Source organism: Stegostoma tigrinum, chromosome 3 (genome assembly GCF_030684315.1).
Source record: "Stegostoma tigrinum isolate sSteTig4 chromosome 3, sSteTig4.hap1, whole genome shotgun sequence".
In the NCBI taxonomy this organism is placed as follows: Eukaryota; Metazoa; Chordata; class Chondrichthyes; order Orectolobiformes; family Stegostomatidae; genus Stegostoma; species Stegostoma tigrinum.
The window spans coordinates 16,946,053-16,959,072 of NC_081356.1; the positions used below are offsets into that span (position 1 = coordinate 16,946,053).

General features: G+C 39.6%; 1 protein-coding gene across 3 annotated transcripts in view; it reads left to right on the top strand.

The window, feature by feature from the left end:
• LOC125450686 (signal-transducing adaptor protein 1-like) overlaps positions 1-13,020 on the top strand; it is a 57,430-nt gene that overhangs the window by 17,092 nt on the left and 27,318 nt on the right. For all 3 annotated transcript variants that reach the window (XM_059643560.1, XM_059643564.1, XM_059643556.1), the window contains exons 4-5: positions 2,185-2,241; positions 12,546-12,721. In XM_059643560.1, the coding sequence (XP_059499543.1) occupies positions 2,185-2,241; positions 12,546-12,721 (233 nt within the window). The remainder of the gene's footprint in view (positions 1-2,184; positions 2,242-12,545; positions 12,722-13,020) is intronic.

The following is a 13,020-nucleotide window of genomic DNA, read 5'->3' on the forward strand; positions in this document are numbered from 1 at the left end:
GTGGCTTGGAGAGAAACTGCAGGTGGTGGTATTCCCATGTGCCTGTTGTCCTTGTCTTTCTAGTTGGACATGACTGTGTATTTGAACAGTGCTGTCAAAGATCTTTGGAGTAGTTCTGTAGTGCATTTGTGGATGAAACACATGCTGCGACTGAGCACCAGTGCTGGAGGCAATGAACCAATCAAGCGGCTGCTTTGTCCTGGATGGCGTCAAGCTCCTTGAGTGTTGTTGAAGCTGTGTCCATCCAGGCAAGATAGGAATATTTCATCACACTCATGACTTGTGCCTTGTAGATGTTGGGCCGTCTATGGGGAGGCAGGAGGTGACTCGCTGCAGTTTTTCAAATCTCTGACCTAGTCTTGTAGTCACTGTATTTGTATGGGGAGTCCTGTTGGGTGTCTGGTAACTCCCAGAATAGTTCCACCTCTTATAGGATTGTCATTGCTTTGTCCAACTTTGGTTCAGACGATGAACAGAATTCAGTTTGATATGTCAGTGCCATCACATACTGAACAATAGTTTCTTTCTCTCCCTAACTCTGATTTTGAACACATGCCATTCATAAGTAGCTCATAACATATCTTCAAAGCATGAAAAATCACCCTTGTCTGAGTTCTGTATGCCTCAGTGAGACTTGTATTACACTTTTCTAAACATTGATAACAGGCTGCTGCTCTTATTTGCTCAGGACTTTTAATTAATTTTTCAGCCATCTGAATCTTGCCTCAGAAAGTGGAACAAATTTCAATTTGTCACATATCTCTTCTCTTTTCCAAGCAGCAGGGAGTGGAGAATTCACAGCCATGCTGACAAGTCCACCACTTTAATACTACATTGCACAGTTTTAATTCTTCCTTCCTAGGTTTTTATTGTAGTTGGCTCCGGTTCAGCTCTGAGACTTCACTGAATCTTAGCTTGGGACTTATGGTACAATGTCTTATGTTATAATAGTTGTTGGAAATTGACGTGAAAGTAGTTTCAGCAGAGGGAGAAGTCATGTGACTTTGCAAACCACCTTGGTGTGTAAAATGTAACCATTTATCTGTGTAATCTGCAAATATTTCCTTTTCACGTTTATATCCAATTTTCTTTTGAAATCTACTGTTGAATTTTCTGTCAGCACCTTTTCAGACAATGTATTACAGATCCTCATAACTTGTATAAAAAACATTCTTCTGATGTCCTCTCTGTTTCGTTTGGAAAATTCTTTAAACCTATATTGTCTGGTTTATGCCACTTTGAGTAAGTTTCTCCTCAATTTACCGTGAAGAGATCCATCATAATTTTAAATATTTCTACAAAATCCATGGCTTAACTGATAATTGGCAGCTTATATTTGCTCCAGAAAATTGCCAAACAGTGTCCATCTCTAATGAGAGAACATCTAACCATGTCCCTTTCATATCCAATGGCATTACCAATACTGAATTCCTCACTGTCAACATCTGTGAGTTACCATTGACACCATCAAGAAGAAAGCAGCCCGTTTAATTGGTACTCTCTTCACCATTTTTAACATGCACTCCCTCACCACTGCTGCACATTGGCATGTACTTTTATCTACAAAATGCACTGCTGCAACCCATCATGGCCCCTAAACATCACCTTCCAAACCCATAACCTCCATCTCCAGCAGTGCAGGAGAGCACTACCCCACCTGCAAGTTCCCCTCCAAGCCACACAGCCATTCTGACATGGACCTCGATCACTTGTTACTTCACTGTCATCAGATCAAAATCCTGGACAGTACTGTAGCCGTATCTACACCTTAAGAACTGCAGTGGTCTAGAAAGGCAGCTCACTGCTGAGGGAATCCCCTGAATGATTTTTTAAAAAAGTCCCCTTTAGCCTTCTTAGCTTTAAGGAGAACTATTTGAGCTTGGTATGGTATTTCCAAGGACGAATTCCTGTTTGGAGCACATCCTGGACATTTTTTTTGCTGCTCCTCATAGTTTCCTTTATTGGCTGTTACCACTTAGTTTTTCTTCTTATAGTGACAATTGTGACAATTATTGTGACAATGATGTATCAGTGGAACATTCATGGATTTCAGTGGGATTATGTGCCATGAACTACTACAACACAATGTAAAATAACTAGGCATCTATCAGCATCTGCTATCTGTTTGGTACTATTTACTCTGTAATGATGAACACATAATGAGCCCTTTGTCTTATCCACCAGGCTGAAAATGTTGAAACTAGAGAAGAATGGAAGGGTTATATTACTGTGGTCTCTCAGGTATGAATTTTGTTTTCATAACATGTTTCTCCATTAAATGTTGTCAGCCTAATATTTTGAGAATTAAAAAAAATGTAGTTAAAGCATTATTTGCATAGATGTGCCCTGGATAATCTGAAGTAGCATGGGCAGAATAGGTTATCTTAGGAGGGAAAGGGTTGTGTGGTGAAGCTGGGGTTTAAGGGGCTTATTTTGGGATTGCTGCATCAGAAAACCAAGGAGGCTCCTCTAATCAGCCCAACTCAGTAACAGCACTCATGCACAGCATCACTGTTATCATGTGCTGCAAAGCTGACGTAAAATAAAAAGAAAAAGGCAAACCGTCACTCAGGTCAGTTGTGCAATTCAGAGATTGGAAAAATGTGTAGACTGGATTTTCCAAACTTCACACTGAAATCTGGGACTCACACTCTCAGTTTTGTCATGGTTATAAAAACGGAGGCAGATTATGGTTCTTGTTCATATATCTGTAATCTGCCACATCGTGCTCCCTATTTAACTTCTTTACTGCATCCAATCTAATTTAAGGATGATTATTATTTCCATACAGAAGAAAATCAAAAATTTCAAACTTTTATATTTGCTAGTTCTGCAATATTATCATTGGAGAATGAACTTTGTCCATGGACACCCTAGGTTAACATTCCTAAATGTGTCTGTAATTTTCCTGCACCCGAGTCAGTTTCTGGGAAACAGTAACAGATTTTAGAATGTAAACAAAGGTGGAGATGTCATTCTCCTTCCAGGATAACTAGAAAAGCACCAAATAGAAAAGGAAGTTAATTACATGACCTGAATTTGAACATTGGAACACAAAAACAATATTTTCCTTGTTTTAAGATTAATGTTTTGGTCAGTAAATGATGTTCAATATTTTACCATTTGAATGTCAATGTCAATTTTTTTCATTTAAAAACATTACAAATCAGAATGCACAATAAAACCTTCTATTATGCCTCAGGTAATGTTAATGTGCTGTTATATTATGCACATTTCATCCAATCATTGGGCACTGAGAATGCTTCTAAAGTACTCAGCAATTGTAATACTACAGTTGTTTATAGGATTGCATGCTGAGTATTTAACAGCAGTACACTGCCTCTTTACAGTGATGGGTGCTGTTTTGTGAGAAGCAGCCAGGGGCAGCAGCAGCTTCACAACTTTGTAGAGTTCTTCACTGTAACCAATGGCTGGATTTATTGCACCACTGTTTGCATGTTCAAAGACGGTGCACTCGTGACGTGCACCATGTAGATCTCCCCAATTTCTCCTGCCCATCGTGATGTTTCCCATTACGTGTGGGGGGTGGTGTGGTGGTGGCTGTGTCTGTGTGAGGCACTGGCGACCCTTTACACTCTTGGCCCAATTGGGGCTCAAAAGTAGTTGATTAATCAAAGAATTGTTACAGCGCAGAAGGAATCTATTCAGCCCATCGTGCCGTAACCAGTTCTATTATGTTGTGCCAATGATCTGCCTTTTTCCCCCATATCCCAACACATTGATTCTATCCAAATAACCATCCAACGCACTCACGAATATCCCAACTGAATCTGCCTCAGCCAAATTTCCAGGCAGCACATTCTATACCATAACTACCTGCTGCATGAGAAGGGTGTTTTTCCTCACATTACTCTTGCTTCATTTAAGCATCACTTTAAATGTATTCCCTCTCATTTTTTTTTTTGTGAACAGGAACAACTTCCCCTTATCTATTCTTTCCAGCTTGCTCACGATCTTGAAAACCTCTATCAAATCTCCTGCCAGCCTTCTTCTCTCATTGGAGAAAGGTCCCAACTTCTTCAGCCTACCTTCATAATTGAAGTTTCTCATTTCTGGAACCATTCTTGTAAATTGCTTTTGCAGTCTTTCCAATGCTTTCATGTTTTTCCTAAAATGTGGTATCCACAACTATACGTAATGCTTCCGCTGAGGTATAATAAGGGTCTTGTGCAAGATAAACATCATTACTTTGTTCTTGTTCTCTATGTCCCTATTATTAATGTCAAGAACACTGTATGCTTTATTAATTGCTCTCTCTACCTGCCCTGCCACTTTCAATGATCAATGCTCATATACACTCAGGTCCCTGCACCCTCTTTAGAATTGTATTCTCTATTTTTCATTGTCTTTCATAATGCTTCTCTGTACTGTAACTCATATGCCTCCTATCTATCCACTCCAACAACTCATCAATGCCCTTTGGGGTTCCACACTGTCTTCTGCACAGGTTACAATCCTTCCAACTTTGCTGTCATGTGCAAACTTTGAAAATGTTCTTACACACAAGGATCTAGATCATTAATATATAAATCAGGAAAAGCAAGGGTCCCAATACTGACCCCTAGGGACGTTCACTAGGGATCTTCCTCTAGCCCAAAAACTATTCATTGACCATTGTCCAAAGTCACCTGTTCCTTCTAATCATGCTACATTTCACATATCATATCCCCCATTATTCATTATAATGTGTCCAAAATTCTTTTCTAAAATGAGTCTGCATAATTTATTGATTAGTTCAAACATGCTAATTGTTTTCACCATTTTCCTTCAGGAGCCTTAAATGGATCACCGAAGTACTAGTTTTGCAGGTTAGGTTTAAATTAGCTCCATCCCCCCACCTACTCACTTCAAATGTCCTCTAGTTATGCTGTCCTGAACAAAGTAAGATAGCTTGACATGGTTTTGTCTGTAATATAACTGAAGTTGAGGGCTCTCCTGTTGTTCCTTTTCCATTTCACTACAGCCATGCTGATCTGCAACTTCACCTCCACTTTCTCTCACAGTCCTCTCATATCATTGATTCCCTAAGAGATCAAAACCTTCTTTATCTCAGCCTAAAATATGCCAAAAAATGGAGCATCCACAAACCTCTGGGGCAGAGAATTGAAAAGATGAATTCCCTTTTGCTTGAAAGGATTTCTGCTTATTGTAGTCCAAAATGATCATGAAATAACTGCACAGAGGCTGGTATCCAATCACAAAGTCATCCCTTATTTACTTGTACACAGTTTACTGGCTATGACCAGCCAGCTCAGAGTCAGTCCCCTGGACTGAGGAGATTCTAGATCTCCTAGTTATACTAGTCAGCCAGGGTTTTCCTGATTGACCCAGATTAGCAATCCCAATCAATGAACTCATAGTCAATGAGATCAACCTGGTTCTAATCACTACAGATGGTTTTCCCTATTCTGTGAATCTAAGACCAGAAGAAAAAGGAAGAGGAATAGGCCATTTTTCCTCGTGAGCCTGCTGTGCCATTCAGTAGGATTGTGGCTGATTGGATATTCTGTGTGTCCACTTGCCTGTCCTTTCACACCCTACTGATCAAGAATCAATCTATCTCAGCTATGAATACGCACGAAGAGTCTACCCCCACAGGTCTCTGTTGCAAGGTGTTCCAAAGACTCTCAACCCTCTGAGAGAAAAAAAATCTTTCTCATCCAAGTCTTAAATTGGCACCCCTTTAATTTGAAACAATGCCCTCTTGTCCTAGACTGTCCCATGAGAGAAAACATCCTCTTAGCATTTACCCTATCAAGCCCCTTAAGAATTCCATATGTTTCAATGAGATCGCTTCTCATTCCTGTAAATTCCAATGAGTGGAGATCCAACCTGTTTTAACCTTTGCTCAAAAGACAACACCTCCATACCAGGGATCATCCTAGCGAATCTGCTCTGAACTGCCTCCAATGAAATAAAATCTTTCCTTAAATAAGGGGACCAAAACTGCTCATAGTACTCTAGATTATGGTCTCACCAGCACTTTATACGTTTGCAGAAAAACTTCACTACTCATACTCCAACCCCCTTGAAATTGGGGCCAACACTCCATTAGTTCTCCTGATTACCTGTGCACTGGTTTTCTGAGTTTTGTGCCCAAGTACCCCCAAGTCCCTTTGTGTTGCAGTTTTCTGTATTTTCACCCTATTTAAATAATATTCTGTTCTTTTGTTCTCCCTTCCAAAATTAACAATTTCACATTTTCCACATTATATTCCATTTGCCAACTTTTTGTCTGCTTACTTAACCTATCAATTTCTTAAAACTGTTTGTATGCCTCTCTTTTTTTGTTATTTGCAAATTGGTTGCAGTACATTTGCTTCCTTTCTCCAAGTCATTAATATATATTATGAACACTTGTAGTCCCAGCACTGAACCCTGTGGAATCCCACTGATCTTGAGTCATCAACATGAAAAAGAGCCCCTTATAAGATGCAGCTTGGCCTGCTGTGTTCATCCAGCTCTACACTTTGTTATCTCGGATTCTCCAGCATCTGCAGTTCCCATTACCCTTTACAACCACTCGTTGTTTCCTGACCATGAGCTAATTCTTTATCCATGCTAATATACTACCTCCAACACAATATGGTATGTGTTTCCCTAACTGCATACCTTATATCATCAAAAGACTTAGATATGTTAATTTCTTTTTATTAAAATAATTATTATGCACTATAAATAGCTGAGTGTCAAGCACTGATCTGTACCATACTCTGAGTTTCAACCTAGCAATTTGAAAATATCCCATTTAATCTTACTACTGTTTTCGGGCGATTGACCAATCCGGTCTCTATGCTAATGTATTATTGTCCCCCAAACCACCATCTTATTTTGCATACTCACGTGTTATGTGGTTTTTTTGCCTTTATTCATTCATGGAATGAGGGTGTCACTGGCTAGGCAGCATTTATTGCTCATCCCTAACTGCCTAAAGAGCAGTTAAGAGTCAACAACATTGTTGTGGCTCTGGAGTCACCAGACCAGGTAAGGATGACAATTGATAATGGAAACTGCAGATACTGGAGAATCCAAGATAACAAAGTGTGAAGCTGGATGAACACAGCAGGCCCAGCAGCATCTCAGGAGCACAAAAGCTGACGTTTTGGGTCTAGACCCTTCATCAGAGAGGATGACAGTTTCCTCTCCTGAAGCTTTCCATTAGCAAACCAGATGGAATTTTCCAGCAATCAGCAATGGATTCATGGTCATCATTAGACCCTTTAATTCCAGGTATTTATTGAATTCAATTCAAATTCCACCATCTGCTGTGTTGGGATTCGAACCCAGGTCCCCAGAACATTATCTGGGTTTCTGGATTAACAATCCAGTGATAATACCACTAGCCATCACCTCCCACTTAATTATTAAGTGGTGTTCGAAATTCTTAGTGTACTTAATCTGTCTAATCCCCTTTTATCCACTGTACTGGATGCATCCTTAAGAAGTGCTAATACATTTGTCAAACACAATATACCATGCATAAAACAATGTTGACTTAGTGAAAAATCATAGAAACCTACAATGTGGAAACAGGCCCTTCAGCCCAACAAGTCCACACTGACCCATCCCTCTGTAGCCCACCTAAGCTCTTTAACCTTGAACACTGTAGGCAATTTAGCGTGGCCAATCCACCTAGCTTATGCATCTTTGGACTGTGGGAGAAAACTGGAGCACCAAAAGGAAACCCATGCAGACGCAGGGAGAATGTGCAAATTCCATACAGACAGTCACCCTGAGACTGGAATCAAACCTGGGTCCCTGGTGCTGTGAGGCAGCAGTGCTAACCATTGTGGCACTCTGTGTCTGATTGTACTATTATTTTCTAAATACATTAAGACATTTTTAACAATGGATTCCAGCACTTTCAATGACAAGTGATGCCAGCCTAATTAGGCATAAGTTCGGTTTGTTTTCCCTCTCGTTCCTTTCTTGAATAGCAGTGTTATGTTTGAAAATTTCTAATTTCCTGGAACCGTTGTAAAATCAAAGGAGGCTTGGAAATAATACATAGCACATTGACTATCTCTGCAGCCATCTATTTTAGTACAAGGATGTAGACTATTAGGGCTGAGATTTGTTGGCATTTAGTTCCTAATTTTCTCCAGTACTGTTTCTCTGCTGACATTAATTCCTGTGCAGTTTTCATATCCTTTTTAGCCCCTAGGTTAATCTCTATTTCTGGTGTATACCTTGTGTTTTCTATTGTGAAGACAGATAAAAAATATTTGTTTCATGGCTCTGTCATTTTACCACAATTCTTTCTCCTGTATCTGTCCCTAAGGAACAAACTTTCACTTTAGCTACTGTTCTGTACTATATATTCTAGTGCAGCATACTAATTCTGGGCAGCTTACCTTAATAATCTGTTTCTTTTCACCTTCTTATCAACTTTTTCATATCCCTTTGCTAGCTTCAAAAACACTCCTCATACTTACTACTGTTCTTTGCAATATATAAGTCTCTATAATAATATCTTTAACATTCTCAGTAAGTCTTGGATCTTTCTTGCTGAATTTTTGTTTATCAATTGAATGTATGTTTTGTGGAGCACTTTGAATTGTTTCAATAGACATTTCCTGCTGTTTATTAATTGCCATAACTTTTAGTCTATTTACCCAATCAACTACTGTAAGCTGCCCCCTTATGCCCACACAATTGGTTTTGTCCTTGTTCATGCTTGGAGAATGTTGCTTTCAAACTTGATATGAATTATTATTGAGAAGTCATGTTGCTCAAGTTTTTTGCCTTGCCTTCAGCAACAAAATGCAAGAATGACAAATTCCAAACAACCGTATCAATTTTTGTTAATAAAATGTGAGGCTGGATGAACACAGCAGGCCCAGCAGCATCTCAGGAGCACAAAAGCTGACGTTTCGGGCCTAGACCCTTCATCATGATGACGGATCTAGGCCTGAAACGTCAGCTTTTGTGCTCCTGAGATGCTGCTGGGCCTGCTGTGTTCATCCAGCCTCACATTTTATTTTCTTGGATTCTCCAGCATCTGCAGTTCCCATTATCACTGTATTAGTTTTTGTGCTGTTCTCTTTGCCATACCATAGGAAGGATGTGAAGTCCGTGGGAGGGGATGCAAAAGATATTTACTGATGTTGTCAAGATTAGAGTGTATTAGCAATGAGGGAGAGGTTGGACAAACTTGGATTGTTTTTCTAGAGTATTGGAGGCTGAGAGGTGACCTAATAGTAGGATATAAAATCACGAGAGATGTGGATAGAGTAGATTCCAGAGACTTTTTCCCAGCGTGGAAATGTGAAATACTAGGGGGCATAGGTTTAAGGTGAGAGGGGAGAAATTTACAGGAGATATGTGAGGAAAGCTTTTTTACAGAGTATGGTAGGTACCTGGAACGCACTGCCAGGACCCTGCATATGAATACATGTTACGTTTTTAGCAAGTGTAAATAAGCCACACCATGAGCTCAACTGATCATCTTAAATCGATTGTTAATGTAGCTATTAAGCATAAGCAGGATTGGACAGCCCTTACTCAGCAATCAAGGAATTGTATTTAATAATAGATGTGGTAGGATCCTCTTGTGTTGCAGTGGTAGGGACCCTACACTGGGAGGCCCAGGTACAAGTCCCAACTCCTCCAAAGGTGTGCAACAACATCTCTGGACAGGTTGATTAGAAAAATAGGTGAAAATTAAAAAATAAGGGTGTGGTAAGTTTTGACATTTTGCAAGCAAGGGCTCTGGTACAGCCTAATTACCTGTTATAAAAAGCCAGAAAAGTCATCAATCATTTGGACATATACATGGCATTGCTGCAAAACTGAAATCGATGCACAATGTTGTTCAGTTGTTTTGTGGACAGAATGTCCTTTTGAAAGGATGATAGTGTCCTTTTAATGGAAAGAATTATTAGTGTAGCCACTGCATAATAGACTTAAGATATGCTTTGTTTTTGTTCAAATTTTTGAGTTATGTTCCCATTCCAGGGTAGTTTGAGGTAGACCAGCAACCATTAGGACCAAAAGTGGCAGTTCTTGGTCCTTTTTCGAGATTTCACGATATGCAGTGAACAGTGGCTTAATTAGGACAGCCAATAACCCTGTCAGTCATTGTTCAAAATACAAACGTTTTCCACAGGTAGGTAAATATGGTTGTCCTTGATTGCAATGCATTCCGCAAATTCCAACATGTTGCACTCATGGCATAACATGAGTTCTGTAATATTTGTCTGACCATATTTATTTGATTAGTTATTTAGATATTAAGTTAGTCAGATGGAGTTGTAGCAAGTTAAAATTTGATCGGGTGAAGGAAAAAGAAAACTCGCCTGTTACTGGAGGTAAATCAAAAGGATAAACATAGCATTGACCTTTAATGGACAATGTTGGATTAAATGAACATTATGGCACTAACTGCGAGCTCAGGGGAAGTCTGTAACTTCTCTATTTCATGTGCCCTCATTATGGTTTCTGTTAGTTATTCCAAACTGACTTCCCCAAGGTTAGGTTTGTAGGTCTGCTGAGTTTTTATTTACTGGGTTAAAGTCCACCTTGTTTGCAATAGGATAGTAGTACACTGAATAAACAAAATAAAATTTAACAAGACAGATCTTCTGGACAGCAATGACACCGGTAGGATCACCACTGACTGTGAGGATAACTGCGACTCTACTCTCTTCTGTCCCTGTTGCAGCCACATTCCCTGGGCTGAACCATTGACAGAGAATGAAGTAGAGAAGCCATTGCTTCTCTTTACGGTGCCAACAGTCATGCTAAGTCAAGTTCTTTGAAACCTTAAGGGTTTAAATGGACTTCATGGGTTAGTAGGTGGGTGGTTGAGATTGTGATTAAATTATTAAATGACTGGGTTACTGAGTAGTTCAGTTAGTGAGTTTAGTGAATGATGAGGTTAGTGTGAGAGACATTTTTGAAGGGACTGGGTGATACAAATTTAAACCAACTAGGTAATTACAAAACCTGACTTAATCCCAGTGAGCAACAAAAGTAAGCCTCTTGGACAATGGGAATCAAAGATCCCGTGACATTAATCAAGGAACATCAAGGAAGGTTTTGCATAATTTCTTGAACAACAAACAGATGATCTATGCATTCATTTCTATTGTTTTTGAGACTTTAATGCATTAAAATTAACTGCCGTGTTGCCTATATTACCATATTGATCATGTTTTAAGGCTGTTAATTGGTTGTGATGTGCTTAAGATATTCTGAGGCTGCAAGGTGCAAACTAAACAGAAATCTTTCTCATTAACATAAGCCAGTTCTCAGGAACAGATTTTTTTGACTTCTGGCATCAGGTATTATAACCAAGCTTTATGAAATCCAGTATGGCATGAACTGAAAGTGGAGAAAAGTTTGTTTTGGCTGTCTACGGCATCACCATGTTGTTGAGGCACTCTGTTCCCTGTCTGTCTGATAGAAGAGGTAGTTATGTGCTCGATTGATTAAGTTTTATATATCCCATATATAAAGTGGTGACTGTTCTTGCCTCAGTACAAGCCACCTAAAAGAAAACTCAGCATATGTTTACTTAGAGTGAACAGTGTAGGTTAGATACACCTTTTGTGCTATTCACACTCAGTTTGCATTGCCTTTCAAAGAATGAATAATCTGGACACATCAGAGCAGGATTATGAATACAATCCAGATTTAGCAGAAGGTTTATACCTCCCCTGTGCTGAACATTAACTAATTGAATGTGATCCTCTTCACTTTTCAGTCATGTTCACACACCCAATTCAACTAATTCCCCAATTATATGAAAAACATTGTAAACTGTTGTATGCATATCTTGGGACATTCATTTCCCAGGTTTCCTCAATTCACGTGTTAAATATTTTTAAGTCTCACTAAATCTAAATAGGTGAAATTAAAACAACAGTCCTGAATACATTTGAAGAAGCGTAGGTGTGTATGAATCTTACAGGTTGTTTAATTGTTGCTGTTCATTCTTGATGACTCAAACCTCCCAAATAAGCAATTCCTGAGACTATCTGTGACTTCTCATTGTCAACTGATTGGTGATGGAGACTATCTATTTGTCCACAGTTCTCTACTGACGAACAAAGCAAACTAATAGTGAATGTTGAGCATCATTGTTTCAGAATGAACAAAGCATTACTTCCCTAAAAAGAGAAGGCTTTTCTATTAGCAAGTTTTATCATTTTATCAAAGACAATTTATGTTGCTGAAAATATGCAGCATCCAGTAAGTGCTCCTCAATCCCCTGGTGCTAGTTCTCAAGCCCCATTGCAACTCCAGGCCTAGGACCAGCAATACTCTTCCTTGTGATGGAACAAACATGCCCAGCATAGACTCACTCAGGCAAGGCAGTGGAAGCAGTTAGGGCATGTGGAAAACCAGCACAGCCAGTTCTTATTCCAAAGACAAATGCTAAAGTTTTTTTTTCTTTTAAAGTTTAAAAATATACATAATCAGACTTAAAACTGCAAGCATGCTAATTTGCATCACAAGTGCGTTCAACCTGTTGTGTTAATCATTTGTTTTACAAGCTCATCTTTGTACAATTTTACCAGCTGGACATTCCCCGTGACTTAACACTGCTGCCGGGGCAGATGCTCTGTCTGGAAGAGGTGGTGAAACAAGAAAAACTTCGTCAGTCAAGTGCTCCAGTGAGACCAGAATTGCAGAGATTTTTAGTGGAGAAGCCTGATTCGGAATTCTATGATGATGTGCTGACCTCAATGCCAGCGTATGTAGCAACTGAGCTATGCTCCTTTGATAGTGCCTCCAAAACTACAACTTCTACCACCAACAAGGACAGGGATAGCAGATGCACAGAAGCATCACTTACAAGTTCCCCTCCAGGCCGCATACCGTCCTGACTTGGAACTATCAGGTTCCCTCACTGTCGTTGGCTTAAAATCCTAGCATTCCCTTCCAAACAGAACCATGGGTGTGCAATTACCTAGGGACAATAGCGGAGATTGCAGGCCCGGTGCTGTTCTTAGCACAGACCAGGATATCATCCCTCATGCCCCACCCAAAGGT